Below are 21,029 nucleotides of genomic sequence, written 5' to 3'. Positions count from 1 at the left end.
CGTAACTGGTACTTATTTAATCGACCCCGAAAGGATGAAAGGCAAAGTCGACCTCGGCGGTATTTGAACTCAGAACGTAGCGGCAGACAAAATACCGCTAAGCATTTCGCCCGGCGTGCTAACGATTCTGCCAGCTCGCCGCCGTATGTGTGTGTGTGTGTGTGTGTATGTGCGTGTATGTGTGTGTATGTGTGTGTGTGTGTACCCCCACCACCACTTGACAACCGCTGTTGGTGTATTTAAGGCCCCCATAACTTAGCAGTTCGGTAAAAAGAAACCGATAGAATAAGTACCAAGCATTAAACTGGAGTCAATTCATTCGACCAGGATTCTTCAAGATAGTGCCCTAGCATGCTGCAGTCTGAGGACTGAAACAAGTAAAAGAGTGTGTGTGTGTGTGTGTGTGTGTGTGTGTGTGTTTATAAATTTACATATTTCACAATTTGTTGACCATGGAAGAAAAAGTCGACCGCTACAGAAACTGAACGCAATATGTAAAGCCAGAAGAAATGTCGCTAAGCACATGGTCCGGTATGCGAAGGACTCTGCCAGCTCGCCGCCTTAACAAGAAATAAAATATCGATATTGCATGAGTCACCAATCTGAAATGAAATAGCTGTTAAATGAGTCACCACTTTAGATCAGTGATGTCACAACTAATTTGTAGCAGTAATAATAAACGGTGTTGATAGGTGTCCAGAAAGTTGTTACCCTTACTACACATTGATGATGCAGTTTTATGTACCTGATGAAATATTTAAGCTATATACAGGGTGCGATGGATAAATTGTCGTGATTTTATATTTTCAATTTCATGCATGCGCATTGTTTGGTTTTGGTCTTGTCGACTACACAGTATAATAGGGTCAGTTGGGCACCGTCTGTGAGAAAAATAGCGCCATGGCGCAATTCACTCCGCCAGGAATTTGGAAACGACATGTATTGCTTGGCATTCGCGCCGGAAGCTCGGAAACATGGGCACGTTCCTTACTCTGAGATGGGGTTTTCAGCATAGCTAGCTACAACTTGTTTCGCAAAGGCCGCAATAATCGTAGTGATGGTGGTGTGATGGTCTGCGTTCGTTCAAACCTTTCAGTAATTCCTTGCGTTGATTTGAACCAATTTTCTACTTGGAGTTGTTTACCGCCCCCCAAATTACCATCAGGACACACATCTTTGTGATATCCTCAGAAGTGCCGCCAGGAAAACAGCCACTTATGTTTTTATTGCCGGCGACTTCAATCACCCTGAGATTGATTGGGAAACCTTTCGTTGGCAGCAAAGTGCCAATGATTTCATTGAGCTAGTGCTGGACTCGAACTGGTTCCAAGTGGTCGACTCCCCAACAAGAGGTGACAAAACTTTGGATCTACCCCTGAAACGGTTGTTAGTGTTACTACTGAGGAACCTTTAGGCAACTCTGATCATGCTATGGTCATTGTCAATCTGTCCCTTATGGGCAGTAAAACAAAAACCACAGTCATCTCCAAACTGCTCGCTTTGACCGGAACAACGCAAACTGGAACTCTTGCTGCTCCGAGCTACAACGCCCAAACTGGTAGGAATTTTACGTCTCTGGAGATGTGAACACTATACTTCAGAACATCCTGAACTCAATATGGACAGCATGTGCAGCATCAGTATCACGTAAGCACAAAAATATCCCAAAATTCCAATTTAGGAGACTCTAGCAGTCAGATTTGCCTGGAAAGAACGTCGTAATGCTGAACGGGAATACAAACTACGGAAGCCTATATCAAGTACTTGGAGGAGATAGTGCTGCCCTGGGGTGACTGCTGGAAGACCCTATGTCTAGCAACAGGACTCTGCACAATGCCACACAAGCAAGTGAGCCCAGTCATGGTTGTCAGACAATTTCTGCAACCACATCACCCCTAACATCTGGCCACCTAACTTCGTGAAACCCCCTTGGTTATTATGTGTGGGGCGCAGTTGAGCGAGAGACCAATAAAACTCCTTGTAACACCAAAGATAAACCGAAGGCAAGGATTATGGCAGCATTCACCAACTTAAACAAGCAGACCGTTCAGAAGAACTGCAGGAGATTCCAAAGTCGTCTGGAAACCGTAGTTGAAGCCAACGGCGAATATATTGAATAAATTTACTCTTTAGTATTTCAAGATATTTTATATGTAATTTTGATAAATATATCTGTTAAAATGAGATGTCAATGTTATATTCATTTTTGCGTAATTTAACCGACAATTTATCCACCGCACCCTGTATAGTGTAGTACTTTTTGTTTCAAGTTATGTAAGTTATGTTACAGTACAATGTTTTTAAACCCGGCTCAACCTCGATCTATGACACGTATAATCAAAGGCTTTCTAGTCATAAGAATACAGTTTTCAGCTGTTTAGACACATAACTAGCAATATAATTCAACGTGTTCCTGAACTGTAGAAGGTTTGGCTGCTATTTCTAGCCAGTTGAGTGATCTCATAGAGCAGTAGTTCCCAACAGTGGTTCCCAATAGTGGTTCCCAACCCTTTTATCTAAATGGGTTTTCCCACGGACCCCTTTTAATATGCCAATCTTTATATATATATATATATATATATACTATATATAAAACAGAGATGTGTGTGTAATCGCTTTTCACGTGAAATCGACTTCACCAAATGCTTCCATACTTGTGATGCATGAATAATTTGACCTCGAATAAATGTTAGGCTCTTCATTTGATTTTTTTAATTAAAAATAAATAGTATTGCTTTATATTTAAGATTCACTTCTTTAAAAAGGTTCCTCAATGTCAACTTCCGGTATTGACGTAACAACGGCAAAAAGCTTCACTCTCTATTTTGTGTGTGAGTGTGTGTGTGAGTGTGTATGAGAGAGAGAGAGAGAAAGAGTAAATACTACATACACACCGCTCTCTCACTCTGTCTCACAAACATACACACGCACACACACACACACACACCCCTTGACTCACTCACACTCTGTCTCTTAGAAACACACACATACATAAATGTATACAAACATATTTACAAAGACACACGTGTGTATGCGCGCGCGCGTGAGTGCGTGCGTGGGGGGTTCCACAATCGCCATTTATTTCAATTACTCATGTGAGGATATTCACGTAAATCATTTTTTTCATTTAATCCCCATTTTAATTTTCGTAAAAGTTTCCAAGTACCAATGAGGTTTTTTGGCACATCTTCAATTTTCCCCATTCATGAGAGGCGCTCAGCCATCATTCATCTGAGAGTCCATCTACAGAATGTCCTCAAATTTCTATACAGCATATTTTGCCTTTTTTTCTTCAAGTATATAAGCAACAATTTCATTCCCGAGCAACGCCGGGTGCCTCTGCTAGTATATATATATATATATATATATATATATATGCAATTTTGAATTTAGTTCACGGACCCCACCAGTACTACCTTTGCAGACCATCTGGGGTCCGTGGACCAGGTGGTCTGCAAATGTAGTACTCGTAATTATGTAGTGTAGATGTATATAGTGCTGAAGTATAGTGGTGGTGTTGTTACTGTTGTTGAACTAGGGATTTATTAAGCTGTCATAGACCTGTTAGAAATAGCAAGTAAATCTCACCGAAATCACACTCTACTCTTCTTGAAAAAGAATGACGTTTAAACAACAAAGTCTTAGTATGCAAATAGATTAAATGGTCTCTGCTAGCGTGTCTTTGGTTATAGATCTTTGATACAATGTAATATACTGTAGTGAAGTGAAGGCAGAGAGCTGACAGAATAGTCAGTACGCCGGATAAATGCTTAGAAGCATTTCGTTCGTCTTTACGTTTTGAGTTCAAATTCCACCGTGGTCGACTTTACCTTTCATCCTTTCGGGGTCGATAAAATAAGAACCAGCTGACCTTGTGCCAAAATTGAAACCAACACCAGACAGAATGCTTAGCGACATTTCATCCTACTTTACGTTCTGAGTTCAAATTCCTTCGAAGTCGACTTTGCCTTTCATCCTTTCGATGTCGATAAAATAGGTACCAGTTGAGTATTGGGGTCGATGTAATTGATTTAACCCCTTCCCCGAAATCGCTAGCCTTCTACCAAAATTTGAACCCAATGTAGTGTAGTGAACTGTTATTATACGAGAATGAAATATAAAGTATCACTGTAGAGTACACTAATCTTTCCGTAACAACGATTTGTTCTTTTCAATGTGTGTACCTTGAATGCAGTGTCAGATAGAAGAAAAAGGCATTATGAGACTTCTACTCTAGATCCTGCTGCTCCTGGTGCTGTTGTTTTGCTGCTACTTCTCACAACTTCTTCCCTTTGTTGCAGGCTCGTCTTTAAAGCATCATAAACCTCTTCCTCGAGCAAGGCAGCGCACAGGGACCCCTATATAAAAATCACAGTATACATAGATAAATGTTGGGCCTGAGTTTGTGTGGTCCTCAAGTAACTGTCCAGTGTGCCGATGCTTCAAGACGGCTCTGCATGTATTGACTTCGCCGGTTGGAATCAAGGAACAGCCGGGGAAACATTTGTCAATTGTACCGTGTCTCAACCGTTACATCAGTGAACTGCTCTCTCTCTCTCTCTCTCTCTCTCTCTCTCTCTCTCTCTCTCTCTCTCTCTCTCTCGCTCTCTCTCTCTCTCCCTCCCTCTCCCTCTCTCTCTCTCACTCTCTCACTCATTCACTCACTCAACGTGGTACTTTGTTGTAGCCCAAAATATGGGTTGTTATTTAGTTTTAGTACAATCTTATTTCCTATGATCACGCGTTACCACAAGAAGGCGGATCCAGGTAGTTGTTCTCCTGCTACTGTTTGTGTGTCAAGTATGTGGGCGTGGACAATCAACTCAAAACTGCTGCTAATGTTACTATGGTTACTATTACAAGACAGCAACAGCGATGACAACTATTCAGTTGTATCAGACCTTCGCTAGATTTTTATTGTTGTTGTTTTTATTCTGTCATAAAGTCTAGGCCGTTGTGAGTTTTCAATTCCCAGTTAGGGCATTTCACTTCCTCTAGTTATGAATCTATACAGGTGAAGCGAAAAGAACACTATAACCTCCCTTGCATCTCCCGCCTTCATAAAAATCCCAGATTTGGCTTGGACGAAGGATGAGTTCTTTGAAATACCGATTTTTCTTTCTTTTATTTTTCTTTTTTTATTTTGATTCTCTCACACACATATTGTTATGAATATTTTTCACCTTTATTTTGAAGCTTCCAAGTTAAAGTATGCAATCTTGATTCGGTATCATGGAGCAAGCTTATACATATATGTGTGTGGGAGAGAGAGAGAGAGAGAGAGAGAGAGAGAGAGAGAGAGAGAGAGAGAGAGAGAGAGAGAGAGAGAGAGAGATACAATATTAGGGTCTGAAGAAACGCTGTAAAACTAAGCGTTATATGGACGTGAAACCCTGGGTAACTCCATAGACCGGCCATAATTATCCTTATCTAATTACTCTATTGCTCTATAAAAGAGTGTGCTTCTATTTCGGATTTATGATTTACTGACTATATATATCTATATATTATTCTTATATTTCCCTTTATACTTCCTGTATTTCTCCCTTTCCAAAATGACTTCTTATATTGAACTCTACTATTTCGTTCTATTTAACTCTCTCATATCGTCTCTGATGAGGGGATATATTTATATCTTGAAACAGATGTAAGACTACCCTTCTCTTTATAAAATGTCCTAAAAATTTCACACTACCTTGGTTTTGTTGTCTCATTTTATTTAACCTATATATATATATATATATATATATATATATATTTCTGGTGAAAGCCGGTATATGGGTTACTCTGGCCTATGACCTCTTTAAAATACTTTTAGAGAGGCCATAGGCCAACAGGTCATACGCCATAAAGTTTAACCCTTTATGGACGGGAAACCCGGGTAACCCCATAAACCGGCCTTCACCAGGAAAAAATATAGACTGCTCTACTTCTTGGAGTGTGCTTCTCCGGATTTATGTTTTTCTAAAAACGTATATATATATATATATATATATATATATATATGTTTTTATGTTCAGTTATAATAACAATTTCACATTAATCCGATGGGTAACTCTATATTTTTGTAGTCCGACGATGCCCGATACTTCGAAGTCACTGTCAAGAACATTCTTGTATAAGAGTAATAGACAGACAGACAGACAGACAGACAGACAGACAGACAGACAGAGCGACAGACAGACAGACAGACAGACAGACAGACAGATAGATAGATAGATAGATAGATAGATAGATAGATAGATAGATAGATAGATAGATAGATAGATAACTGTGAATGTGCGAGCGCGTGTGAGTGTGTTGCGAGTTGTATTGTGCTTGTAATTAAAGGCTCGGCTTTGTCATTAATTCTATTTAATTATTGCGTAAAAGGGTACAAATGTCTGCGAAATCCTTAGCCACGTACATTATAATTCAATGAGTAAGTAGTTTCATTGATCGACAACTAAAGATCGGTCCATTTGCTTTTAGTAAAAGAAAACCATGGAAAATAATGATGCTTTCCATCAGCCAAAAAAAAAAATACAGTTAATGAAATTCGTAAAAAGGAGAGGACAGTTGTTTCGCGCAAATGCTTCTTCGAAGAGATGTGTTTAAGTGAGTAATAATGGTTTCAATTTTTGGCACAAGGCCAGCAGTTTTGGGGAGGGGATAAGCCAATTATATCGATCCCAATGATCAGCTGGTACTTACAAGCGTGTGATATTAGTCAGTTGCGAGATGAGTTGGTTTATTGATAAAAAAAACAAACACACTGTATGTTATATTCAAGGGAAGTAACTTTTCAAGTTATGTAGTTGCGTCCCTTTTTATATCTTTTAATAGACCTCCACACAATATGACTTGGAACTTTGTTCGTTTGCCTTTTATTCTTTACTTGTTTCAGTCATTTGAGTGCGGCCAAGCTGGGACACCGCCTAGAAGGATTTAGTCAAACAGAACGCCCCCCCCAGTCCTTTTTTTTAAGACTAGTATTTATTGTATCGGTTCATTTGCCGAACTGCTATATTACCTGAGCGTAAGCAAGTCGACACCGGTTGCCAAGCGGTGGTGGAAAACACACTAAACACACACACACACACACACACATAGAGGTTTCTTAGGGAGGTTAATCGATTATATTGATCGTCAGTACTTGACTCATATTTTATTTTATCGACCTCTTGCTGTGATTTGAACCTAGAACGTAGAAAGGAAATACCGCGAAGCATTTTGTTTGACAATGCAACGATTCTGCCAAACTACCACCCTATCTATAATAATAATGTCTGTATATGTATATGAAATATGTACGTAGGTTTGTGGTTTATTTGATAAAATGAATAAATATGAATGAAAACACTTTCTGTTGTTTCCCCTGCCCTAAGAATTGAAGGCTATATATGTCAAAGAGAGCTGGGTTTGTCAGTTCCTGTTACAGTTGAGGATAGACGGAAGTATGAGATAATCTGCTTTTAGGTACCACTTTCAACCCTCTCTTTGATCACTCTGATCAATTTCAAGGTGACCACACCCGTTCACCGTCCAGGTAGAGCCAGAGGTGTCTCAGCCTCAGCGCGTACATGCGCATCATCAGCCAAGGCATCCCTAACCCACCCTTTAGCGGTTTCTGGCAGTAGATGGGGCGCCTCACAAGTGGTGGTTTCCCCTCCCACAAAAAACGGAAAAGGATCCGTTCCAACTTGTTCAGCCACAAACCGGGGAAAGGCACAACGGTTAGGCAGTAGGTTATCACAGATGCTATAAACACCCGCGCATCTTCCGCCCTCCCTAGCAAGGATAGCGACCTCCCAGACCAAGTTTGGGTTATAGCCGTCACCTTGCTCGGGGGTTCTTGTTTTTATAACTATCCAGAAGGATAGACATATCGTTGAGAACAATGGATTTCGTTGGTGGTACTTGTTATCTTAATTCTAGCTTTTGGTGAGATAGAAGAGGTTAGAAGGGTCAAGTGGTGAAGACATTATTTTGCTAAGATAAGGCGCCTGGCAAATGTAAACTGCTGTCACAGAAAAACTATTGTTTTACCGTGAGAAATGTGATGTTGAAGTGTTAATTTAAATTTGTCAATCTAGGATCGAATCTACATCATGCCTGCAAGATCCACTACATAGCCATAGTCAGAGAATTAGATAATATTTCATATAATAAAGTAAGTTAGTTCCAAAAGTGCGTCCATGTTTTAAGATGCTACTTGACACAAGTACTGGACTGATTCTTTATTTATCGACCCCCGAAAAGATAAAAGGCAAAATTGACCTCAGTGAAACTGGAACTCAGAGTGCAGAAAGCCGGAATAAATACCGCAAAACACTCTAACCAACGCTCAAACAATCCTGCCAACTTGCTACTTTTATGATGAATATCGGCTATGATGAACAGTGAAGTCAACATTGAGAGGTTACAATGACAAAACTAGTTCAACGTTTTACTATCTAAACCAGCAGTTCCCAGGGTTGCATGCGGTCCTCAAGTAGCCTTACTGCGGCTCTCAACGATCTTCCTTCTGTAAATATAAATTTTTCTTTGATTGACTTTTTGGGTTTTTTTGGTTTTTTGTTTTTTTGTTAATTGACAAACATTTATTTACATGAAAGAAAATTACCGGAGAACTTTCTTCAAATTCTTCTAGATCTCTCTGCTAAAACTATATTGAAACCATTTGTGGGGAAGAAAGAGAAGAAAATAATGCAGCACCAAGCGCTTCAACTGGTCGCGCATCACAAGGTTCAGCAGAACCTACTGAACCAAACCAGCATGTTCACAATATTACCATGAGCGACGGTGGGGCTAAGGCGTTGGAAAAGCCAAGCACCTTCACGACTATCACTTGACACATCGCTGAGCGAGCTCCTAACGATGACAAGAACTTCGTTGTTAGTGGCCCAGTCCCTCCGAACGTCTCAAACACCATAGGTTGGAAGAGATAGTTCATTGTTAGGTCCCGATACTTCAGGGTTTTATTCCGTTTGGCTACGGAAGCAGTGACCCTCCCATTTACTGCAGCATCCAGGTTGTGAGAGGGAGCAAAAGAGTCACAGACTGTGGCGTCCCAAATGAGGCACCTACTTCTAACCTAGGGACAGAGGCTAAGACCATCTGGTTTCTTTCCATCAGATCTGGATAACCCCGTTGGCTTCAGAACTGAGGGGATATTAATCCAAGTCAGGGCCCGCTTAATGGTTAGGTTTAGTTTGGTATGACGAGCGAAGCGACCAGCATTTAGGCGACAAGACAGACCGTGAAGACCTATGGAGTCGAAGGGTATACAACAGCAGCATCTCAGTCTCCTGCAGACGTCAGCACCCACTCTGAGTGCGATGACCACAGGCAGGGTATCAATCCCGAGAATTTTGCTCCAGCTGAAAGTAGGCGACACCTTGAAAATTGATCAGATTGATCAAGGAGAGGGTTGAAAGTGGTACCTGAAAGCAGATTATCTCATACTTCCGTCTATCCTCAACTGTAACAGGAACTGACAAACCCAGCTCTCGTTACTGTAATAGAGCTTCATCCATCTCCCTGTTAGAATTAGTCCATGTTTTTGTGCGGCCCCTAAAAAAAATCCAGGTTTTACATCTGGCCTGGATATTAAAAAGGCTGAGAACCACTAGTCTAAACCCTTAGCTATCAATATATAAGGAACCAATGAAGAGGAACCTATGCGCAGTCACTTACTCTTAGCCTGCTAGAAATAACAGCCAAATCTCTCTCGTAGTCACACCTCACTTAAAGGGAAAATGAAATAGACACTGTAAATAATGTGATTCTAGATATATTATGTCTGGAAAAGTAGGCGAGGTGGTCACGGTTGGAATAGCTTCCATTACAGGTCTGCCAGAGCTAGGCTGACATGAGGATAACAACAAACACACGGAGAGGATTATCTCGTAAGTACCCATGGACAGTAACTCTAAACAGATTAATATTAGCCAATAGAATGGTGTGTATCTAACACCGGTGGCAACCACTGTTTAAATATGGCAGACGTCGGTGCTAAAAAGTTAAATGTAAGTTTGTGAATATGTTTCAATATTAAATCCAGCATGATATTAGAGTTAATATTTACATCTTTTATCAAAGAAATAGATTTGGTAATATTCAGGAATGCTTTATAATTGTTTTACAAGAAGCCATTAGAATGATTTCTGTTTATATAATTTCGTGAGCCTCCTTGACAACGATAACTAATTTGTTGTTTATACTTTCCACGGCGCATTAACTGCAATATACTATTAGTTTTATGTTAATCGAAATGAATATTATTGTTATCGTTCTTATTTTCTGCCTTTAAACTCTGTCGGAGTCAATTTTAATTTTTATTTTTCCGGGCTAAATAAAATTTAATAGATATATCAACATCAACATCATCTTCATCATTAACAGCATCTTCATTATAATCATTATTGCAATTTTCTGGCAGTAGAGAAGAAATTGGAGTTGGGGTGTCTAATACTACAAGTTAATACACAAATTTGTATAACCATCCAACTATATTAATAAAGTAATATTTTTTTAAGTACAACAGTTGTTCAGTCACTTCTCTTAATATGTAAATTAAGGTGACTGAGATTGCCATCATCTTAAATTACGTATTCGGGAAGCCATGGCTAAATATGAATGTCAAAACTTCCCGTTTCCCCTTCCCTAGGCGTTTTAGGGTCATTATCTTTTGTCTTTTACTTGTTCCAATCATTGGGCTGCAGCTATGCCTATAAAAGGTTCTAGTCGAAGGAATTGACTCCAGTACTTGTTTTTTTGAGTTTATTACTTATTGCGTCTATTAAATTATGGGTTATGTAAACAAGCCAACATCATTGTCAATGGTGGGAACAAAGACTTTAACACACACACACACACACAAACACATGCACACACTCATACATATTTGCATGCATGTATGCTAGATATAGCAACCAAATCTCACTATAATCACACCCTATCATCTTAAAAATGAACAGACACATTGGTAATCCTAGTTAAATACAATGGAATGTTTGCAACTGGAATGCCTTTAATTGTGGGTTTAACTAATCATAACTGATATTCATATCAGTTATGATTAGTTAAACCCACAATTTAGCTGAAGCTAAACCACTGTTTAGCTTCAGCTAAACAGTGATTGAAGAGGGTAAAAGCTGAATTTTCCTTTCTTTTTTTTTTTTTTTTTCAATATAATAAACAAACAATACTGTTTTATATAATGTCTGGTTTATTTTATTTGTATCCACAGCAAAATGGTACCTCTACACCAGTTGTGAATGCATCATCAAGTTCACTAACTGATTCAGTATCATCAACTACATCACAAGCTCATCGACCAGCTACAAAACAAAAAAAACGTCAGTAATGCCACTCATTTATACACAAATTTCTTATATTATTTTGAATAACCTCATATTTCTTGGTTGAATGTTTAGTGATAGGAAAAGGGTTCTGTAGGTGAAGGCTGGTCATGCATCTGAACATACTTGTGCAGATGCAAGATCTGTATGTACCTGTGCAGCTGCAGGTATGTGCAGGCCTAGGCAGGTTTTTTTGTTTGTTCTTTTAGGAGAACTGGACCATGCATGCAAGTCACTCATCTTTTTGCCTCTAATGTTTATGCAGGCTGCCAGCTGGGGGCCAATGCAGCATGAAACCAATTTCATTGCAGGCACTGGGCATTGTTGTCAGAACTCAAGGAGCTGAAAGAGATATTGCAAAGCATCTTACCAAACCCTCTAACATTTTGCTTAATCCACCGCCCTGGATGGGATACTTTTCTTATTAACCCTAAAAGGGTGAAAATTAAAGCTGACCTCAATGAGATCTGAACTCAGAGTACAGAGGGTTGAAACAAATACTACAAAGAATTCTATCCATTGCTCTAATGACTCTGACAATTTGCCACTTCAAGAAGTATAGTCAGCTGTAAAAACAATATAAAACTACTCCTTCCATGATGCAAAGGAGAAGTGAAACAACTACTGAAGTTTTGTGGGGTTTTGTCTTGTGTTTTAATATTGAATTTTTCAAATAAAATAATGTTGACTGCATTAATCTTTTCTGCAGTATCATTGTTTAATTATTCTGAATTTCAATAATTACCAGAGTCAACTTTGTCTTTTTTCTTCTGAGTTTAATAAATTAAGTACCACTAACATACTGAAGTATACTGAATCTGCTACACCAAAGATTGGCAAACTATGACCCATGTTCCAAATCTAGCTCATAGCCTCATTTCATCCAGTCTGCCAATTTTATTGAATACATGATATTGCTTACAAAAATTCTTTGTTTTCATTATCTTTGGTTAGCAAATAATAGGTATCAAAAAATAGAGCAGAAGTTTTAGTTTTGTTGAGGCTTAAAAATTAATCCAATTTTTAAATTATCAATATATAATATACATCTTCTATATCTATTATATTATATATATATATATATATATATATATATATATATATATATATATATATATATATATATATATATATATTATAGTTATATATTTATATAAGATATATATTTTACTGTATATTATATTTATTTATACATTGATTTAAAACACGGAGAATTGGAGTAACAGAGACTCATATACTGTTGCAATTTAGTTTACAGAAAGAATTGATTCTAAGAAAGGTAGGAGAGACAAAACATATTTACTTGTTCATTGAGAAAAGCACACGTGTTGTGTGTGTGTGTGGTTAAGAAGTTCACTATGCAACCACATAGTTTCAAGATTAGTCCTCATGCGCTGCATTTTGCATAAATGCTTTTTACAATGGTCCTGGGTCAACCAATGCTTTGTAAGGTAATCTGATCAATTGGAATTACAACATATGTGTGGAAATATTGATATTCCACATTGTCACTGCTTCAGTGAACTGATGGTGATGCTGACTTTCCTTGTTAACATTATGATCAGTCAGTCTATACTTTCAGAAACCTTTGGACTAAAACAAATACCTTATTTGATAAATAAGTGTTGGTAACAGGAAGCACATACAGACATAATATCTTGCTGCAAATAATTCCCAGTCAAAACCCACACTAACATGGAAAATGAACAAATATAAAGTGTTAATATTTTTATTGTACTTTCTTTGTTATATAGTGTACAAAGTTTGTTACATGTATATCTGCAATATTTTCTAGCCCCAGATTTACCAGCTCTTGAATCACGCAACTGGCTAATTCACCTTCATTATATTAGAAAAGATTTTGAAACTTGTAAAGTTTTAAACAAAGAGCAACTCACTGAAACAGGAGGATTATGTGAATTTGCAGTTTTTGTAGAAGGTAAATATGTTGTTGCTATTGTTGGTTATTATGTTTTGTATATTTCTGGGGTTTTATGGACACAAGTTTATATATGAATTGGGGCATAAATTAAGGGCATGATGTTGATTGTTGATGCTTTTTTGTTCCCAATAAATAGGAACGAAGAGGACAAAAATATCAGTACATGTACTGAATATTATTCAGCTACTTTGATAGAAGAAAAGTACGTATCCATTAATAACAAAGTTGATTAACATAATATCACATCAGATGGTGATAGTTTAATTTTAACCAGAAAAAAAGAAAATTTGAGTAAAAGATAGCTTTCCAGTTAAAAGGACTTTCAGTCTGTCTGTCTGTTAGTGAACAAAGGAGAGACAATACTAATGCCCTCTTCCTAATGAGATAACTGCAGAAGAAATGATAGATTGAGAGCAAGTCACTGTATTTATCATTCATCAGTTTGAGGAAGGCTTTTGACAGGATTCAATGCTCTGTAAAAAAATAGTCACTAAAGAAATTAGAGATAAATGAATGACTTGTAAGGGCTGTGCAAACCATTTACAGAAGTGTAGTTAGCAAGGTGAGGGTTAATAATGAGTACATCAACAATTTTAGCATGCATGTAGATACCCTGTCTTTTTTATTATAGTGCTCCATGCCATACTTGAATAGTTTTAGACTAACTGTTTGTGGGAACTCCTATTTGTTGACAACTTAGATATTACAGCTGGATCTGCAGCAGATTTAGAGGGGAAAAAGTTCTAGAATTGCAAGCAAAACCTGGAATCAAGAAGACTTAAAGTAAACTGAGCAAAGACCCAAGTTTTAGCAGGAAGAAAAGAAATAGTACCTTGTTACCATCTACAATGTGGCTATGCTCAATAAGCAGGAACTTCATACAATGTACCCAGTGTAATCTATAGACACACAAGAGGCATAGTGGGATCACAGGCAAGTTAACAGCAAAAGTAAACTATATAACATATGTACAAATGCAATAAGACTACTACATGTAAAAGAGATTTCCTTAAATACCTGACAGTTCCTGAGAAGTAGTTGTTAGCTTTTGTTTCCTGAATGAATGAATTAACTGTGGTGGTACGTGTTTCGGAATTATTGTAGGCATAGTAAAAGTGAGATGGAAAAGGTTATGGGTACTATTACAACAGCTATTAACAAAGAGTTTCTTTCTCAAAGGGAGGTTAGATTGTATGACATTTATGTACAAACAGGATAAAGAAATATAAACCAGGAATGTAGAAGATTTACAGAATAGAAATAATAAATGCATATAGGTATGTAATGTTAGCGTATATGACCAATGTAATACAAATGAGCTGAGAAGAAAACTGGATATATGATGAATCAGATGCTGTATGCAAGAGAGAAGTTTACAATGGTACAAGCATGATACAGAGGGAAGATGACAGCTGTATGCATGGTACTCAAAGTAGATGGAACCTGTTGAAGAGGACAAAGTAACAAAGACTGAGATTAGTCTTCACTACAGGTTAAGCCTCATGAAGAAAATCACTCAGCTTCATGATAATTAATGACATGCAATGCTGAATAGGCATGCCCACCATGCGAGTATGATGAAGCAAACGTTATAAGGAAGGTTGTCACAGGTGTGGCAATATGGTAAGAAGTTTGCTTCCAAACTACAAGTAAATTTGGTAGACGGAAACTGAAAGAAGCCTGTTATATATGTGTGTGAGCATGTGTCGTGTTTTCTTTGTATCATCTATCTGGATGATTTGTCCCTTTCTTGAATCACCTAACTGTCTGGATGTTTTGTGTTCTTGTCCCATTCTGTATTATATATATATATATATATATATATATATATATATAGTTTTAGGGAAAATAACCAATTTTCAAGAACTCGTCGATGAAAATCCACTATCACATATAGAAAAATTAATAATTAAAAGCACAATAAACGAGTATAATATATAACTTATATATATATATATATATATATATATATATACATATATAAATTTGTATAATTTTATTTATACCTTATAAATGAATATTTTATTCTTTTTAATAACTATAAACTTACCTTATTTATATTTATATTTCCTCAATCATCTCTATTTTTACTTTATTTATTGTTCTAGTTTTATTTACTTTATCCCTAATCATATTCTAATCAATCTGTGAACCCTTCAACCTAGCATATGATAATACAAGTCATAAACCGTAATATTTAGTCTGCTGAAATGAATTGATAGGTTCAAATATAACATCCCAAGGTACATCTTTTTTCCTCTGATGAAATTCTGCTCATGTCATATAAACGCAAATTTAATATACAAACTTGTAATTAAATTATTGAGTATTAATTGAAACGGCTGTAAGAAGCAAAGATGACCAATTTGTTAATAATAAACAATTGTTAACTTCCTTACCACCATTTTATTTTCTTCTTTTAACTATATATATATATCAGTGTTTGTGCCTGTCGTTCCTCCTTGTATTGAACCTCATTGTGCTCTTTGTATTCTGACTCTTTGATACCCTCTCATCTTTTATCACTTCCTGTCATTTACTTTTTCCCACTCACCTCTCCCCTTCTCATCCTCTCCACTCGACTCCTTCTATCCATTGTACTATCACTGTTGTTCACATCACACTCCCATTCCAACATTGTACTTCTTCCACTTCTGATTCCTGTAATACTCTCTCACTCCACTGTTCCCTCCCCATCATACTCTCAGTCTCCACTCTCTTCCATTCACCCCTCTTAATCATGTCAAAGAGGAGTAATGACTCTTTCATCTTGCAAGGCTCAAGCAAGACAAATTCAATAATACTGTTGCCATGATATATTGTAGCCAGTGGTGGTTGGCACTCCGTCAGTTATGACGATGAGGGTTCCAGTTGATCCGATCAGCAAAACAGCCTGTTCGTGAAATTAATGTGCAAGTGGCTGAGCACTCCACAGACACGTGTACCCTTAACGTAGTTCTCGGGGATATTCAGCGTGACACAGTGTGACAAGGCTGACCCTTTGAATTACAGGCACAACAGAAACAGGAAGTAAGCGTGAGAGAAAGTTATGTTGAAAGAGTACAGCAGGGTTCGCCACCATTCCCTGCCGGAGCCTTGTGGAACTTTAGGTGTTTTCGCTCAATAAACACTCACAACACCCGATCTGGGAATCGAAACCGCGATCCTACGACCGCGAGTCCGCTGCCCTAACCACTGGGCCATTGTAGCCAGTACACCTTGTAAATAAAATATAAACAAGCATGTCAACCACTCTAATGTTGATACCATCTTAAAATCTGCTTAGTACACATTATAACAAAATTGCTAATAGGAAGAGCATCCAGCCAAAGAAACCATGCCAAAAAGTGGAATATTTTTAGCAAGATGTCCTTCTACCCATCAAAGAGAGCAATAACTCCAAATAAGAACTGACTCAGATTGTAACAACCTGGTTAACACATGCCAGCATGAATGTAAAATTGATGATGATAATGGTGATGATGGTGGTGGAGGAGGTGGTAGTGGTGGTGGGGACAATGATGTTGATGTAATCTTTTTATGATTATTTTTAGCTTTGATTCTCAGACAAGAAGGAAAAATTCAAGAGAGTCTAGATTTATTCCAAAACTGTGTTTTTCTAAACCCTCATTGTCCGGACAATTTAAAACAAGTGGCAAGATCTTTGTGAGTATTTCAGAATTACATTTCTAAATATGACACATTAAAATATTTAGCATGTGCCTTAATCTACCACCTAGAATCCAGATATTTGGGTGTATTCTCCAATTTGCACAAAAGGAAAATGGAATTTTTTGTTCTTAATTGACATACATAGGTGCAATCTTATAGTTTGGGGGTTCAGTCCTACTGTGTGGTACCTTGGGCAAATGTCTTCTACTATAACTCTAGGCTGACCAATGCCTTGTGAGTGAATTTGGTCGATGGAAACTGTGTGGAAGCTCCTTGTATATATATGTGTGTGTTTTTGTGTCTATTTGTTCCCCACCAATTGTTTGACAAATGGAGTTGGTTTATTTACATCCCCATAACTGTGATTTGGCAAACTTGACCAATAGAATCTGTACCAGACTTTAAAAAAATAAGTACTGGTGTTGATTTGCTTGACTAAAACTGCTTGAGGTGATGCTCCAGCATGGCCACAGTCAAAAGGCTAAAACAAGTAAGAGATAAAGGATAAAGATACGAAAAGATGTCTTAATATTAAGTAATAAGGTGGTGAGCTAGCCCAATCATTACCATGCTGGACAAAATACTTTGCAGCATTTTATCTGTCTTTACATTCTGAGTTCAAATTTCACTGAGGTAGACTTTGCCTTTCATCCTTTCAGGGTCAATAAAATAAGTACCAGCTGAACACTGGGGTTGATGTAATGAATTTACCCCCTCCCATAAACATGATGGCCTTGTGCCTAAATTTGAAATATGAAATAATGAGATAAGGTGGTGAGCTGGCAGAATCGTTACCATGCTAGACAAAATGCTCGGCCACATTTTGTCTGTCTTTAAATCCTGAGTTCAAAGTTCCCTGAGGTTACCTTTGCCTTTCATCCTTTCAAGGGTCAACAAAATAAGTACCAGTTGAACCTTGAAGTGGATGTAACTGACTTAACCTCTCCCCTGAAATTACTGGCCTTGTGCCAAAATTTAAAACCAATATTAATTAATGAGATTAAGGATGATAGATTAACAGAATTGGTAAACCACTGGCTCAAATGCCTTCCAGTATTTAATTGTATCCTTTTATGTTCTTCTGAGTTCGAACTCAACCGAGGTCAACTTCACCTTTCATCCTTTATGAGATGGTAAAATGAATACCAACCAAATAGTAGGTCAATATAATCAACCATTCCCATTCTTCTATCTGAGGTGTGCCACCTTGTTCTCTTGTCAGAAACCAATATTTATGAAAGTAAATTTGGGCCCATGTGAAAAAACCTTTTATTATAACTATTCTCTTGAGAACACCATAAGCATTCAGTGACTCACTTGAAAGACTTTTTTTTTCCCTCTTTATTTAGCTGTTATGTGTAAAGTACAAACATTGTAACACACTTACTATTTTCTGCTTTTTCCTTTTCATAGTCATGGCTTTGTTTTTTAATCAAAAACAATAATTTATTCTGGTAACATGAGAGAGACAGGTTTCTTTGTATTTAATAACATCATATGGCAAATATACTGATTTACAAAATTACATAAAAATATGTATTTTTATCCATAGCTTTTCTTATTAAGAACTAGAAATATTAGTGTAATACTACCTAATTATGTGTAGCTTTTTTTTCTTACAGCAAATAGTCATACATAATTCCAAATCAAATCAACTCACTTTTGACTCTCAGCTGCAGTCAATTCTCTTCACTTAATGTTGACAGCTTTCTTGTACAAGATGTAAGATATTAGTACAAAGCATGTTAAAATATGAACATAGTCAGAAAAATGCAAATCTACTCTTGAATGAATCATTTATTTATGTGCATACAAATATATGTATGTATATTTGTGTGTGTGTTATGTATGTATGTAATGTGTGTGTGTTATGTATGTATACATCTATATGTATCTATATGTGTGTGTGTTATGTATGTATACATCTATATGTATCTATATGTGTGTGTGTATATAAGTATGTTAAATGATGATGATGTATATGTATGTGTGTCTGTGTATTTATAAATAAGTGTGTCTATTTATAAATAAGTGTTTGTGTGTGTGTGTGCATGTGTGTAGATATATTGTTGCCAGTAGATATAGATACACACACATGCACAGTATCCACAGACAGTTATCCCAAATATGAACATTTCATGACAATGAGCAATGATCATATTGTAAATGTGTTTGCTCTGATCTGGGAAAAATCATTGCCTGACTTCCTATGAAGTTTCAGAAATAGGGATCTGTAAAAATTTATGCCGCATAACTTGAAAAAAGAAATAGGAAAATGCATTGTGTTGCTGCAAAGTTTGTGCTGCATCTCTGCTGACATGCAAACAGAAAGAGAAGAGTATTATGAACAGTCAGGATTTATTTGTTTGAATGTTGATAAAAAATTTTCTGACAAGATGACAAGATATGGATGTATAGTTACAATTTTGAAACAAAAAGAAAAGGCAGTTATTACAGTAGTTGGATCATTGTTAGGGTAAAAGGTAAAGATCCCCTTCAATCATGAATAACCATAGGATTGCACCTAGAAAGTTCCCCTCTGAGGCACAAGTCCAGGAAAGATTGTTTATGAAAGACGAGCAATCGCCCATGCATACCTGCCTCTCCTCTCTCCATGCCACCGATGTTATCCAAGGGAAAAGCGACGGCCGACACAGCTTGGCATCAGTGACATCGCAACTCATTTCTACAGCTGAGTGAACAGGAGCAACGTGAAATAAAGTGTCTTGCTCAATAACACAACACACAGCTCAGTCTGGGAATCAAACTCACTACCTCATGAACCCGATGTTCTAACCACTGAGCTATAATGCTGCCAGACAAAAAAGTATCAAAGTCATTCAGATGTAAAGAAAATGTCTTTTTTTTTTTTGTGGAAGAACATTTTTCATCATGGGTTTCTTCCATATAGTCAAACAATCAATAAAGAGTTTTATTTGGATGTCCTTTGTATTTGAGAGGGGCTGTGAAGGGAACTATTTTGGATGATACAAGTCTGATTAAATTAAGCAATATAGATTTGCCTTTTAAAAAAGTTTTGTTGCATTATGGACAAATCTCCTTCAGTGTTCAACTGGTACTTATTTTATCAACCCCCAAAAATTGAAAGGCAAAGTTAACCTTGGAAGAATTTGAACTCAGAATGTACAGATGAAAGAAATGCTGCTAAGCATTTTATTTTTCCTGGCGTGCAAATGATTCTGTCAGCTCACCGCTTTCATGTTGCATTATTAATATTACTTTATGCTAGATGCACAGCTAAAAAAGACTCTCAAGGAATGTTTTCCTGTATTTATGTAATAGGGAAAAATGCTTATTGACTAAACAAAGACATGTTTGAAATAGCAACCAAATTGCCTTCAAATCATACTCATGTATCTTATGTTCCTTTCATATAATAGCTGGTGATGGGTGTGGATATATATGCATTGCAATATCTCTAGGAGGACAGTAACTGTGAACAACAACTTACAGGATAGATAATATTGTTTAATCCTGCTAAAGACAATCTCTCTAGTATTAGTGGCATGATAAAGGAGAGACACTGTGAGAACCATCCTACCTATGCAAGCTGAGAAAGCTAATGTAAAATGATGATAATACAATTAAACTCATCTGGAAAAGAATTAACTTAGATGAGATGCAGTTCAGTTTTGTATTAGGAAGAGAGACTAGCAATACCCTCTTCCTAGTGAGATACATGCACAAGAAGTATTTAATTAGAAATAAGCCACTATACCTGGGGGTTTCATCATAATTTGATCAAGTGACTTGATAAAAGTATGAAACATAATTCTGACATATATCTATTTTACTTTTAGATTCTTGTTGGCGCGACACAAAGCTGCGATAGGTGTTTACCAAGAAGCTGCAAAATACAGTGAAAAGGATTGGGTAATCAATTTTATAACTTCCCTTCTTATTACAATAAATCAAAACTGAATATCATAAGGCTATAAGTCTGTCTTATTTCTACAAGTAGGTTGTCTTAGAGTGATTAATGATAAAACAAGCATCAAGATAGAAAAGAAAAATTGTTCCCCATTCACTTCTCCTCTTCTCATAACTGC

The 21,029-nt window shown here is 37.0% G+C and overlaps 1 protein-coding gene across 2 annotated transcripts in view; it reads left to right on the top strand.

Moving 5' to 3' along the window:
* Positions 1-6,304: 6,304 nt before the first annotated feature.
* Positions 6,305-21,029, top strand: part of LOC106883124 (BBSome complex member BBS4) — a 60,371-nt gene continuing 45,646 nt past the window's right edge. Inside the window, exons 1-5 of one of the 2 annotated variants that reach the window (XM_052972513.2) lie at positions 6,305-8,508; positions 11,234-11,342; positions 13,141-13,284; positions 16,842-16,953; positions 20,781-20,853. In XM_052972513.2, the coding sequence (XP_052828473.1) occupies positions 8,461-8,508; positions 11,234-11,342; positions 13,141-13,284; positions 16,842-16,953; positions 20,781-20,853 (486 nt within the window). In that variant the 5' untranslated portion in view covers positions 6,305-8,460. Of the gene's footprint in view, positions 8,509-9,884; positions 10,011-11,233; positions 11,343-13,140; positions 13,285-16,841; positions 16,954-20,780; positions 20,854-21,029 lie in introns of those variants that run through there. The other variant, XM_014934019.3, reaches the window with a different exon arrangement.

Source organism: Octopus bimaculoides, chromosome 1, assembly GCF_046866305.1.
Source record: "Octopus bimaculoides isolate indiv1 chromosome 1, ASM4686630v1, whole genome shotgun sequence".
In the NCBI taxonomy this organism is placed as follows: Eukaryota; Metazoa; Mollusca; class Cephalopoda; order Octopoda; family Octopodidae; genus Octopus; species Octopus bimaculoides.
Note: the sequence above shows the minus strand (reverse complement) of the source record. Positions and strands in the feature narration are given on the sequence as shown.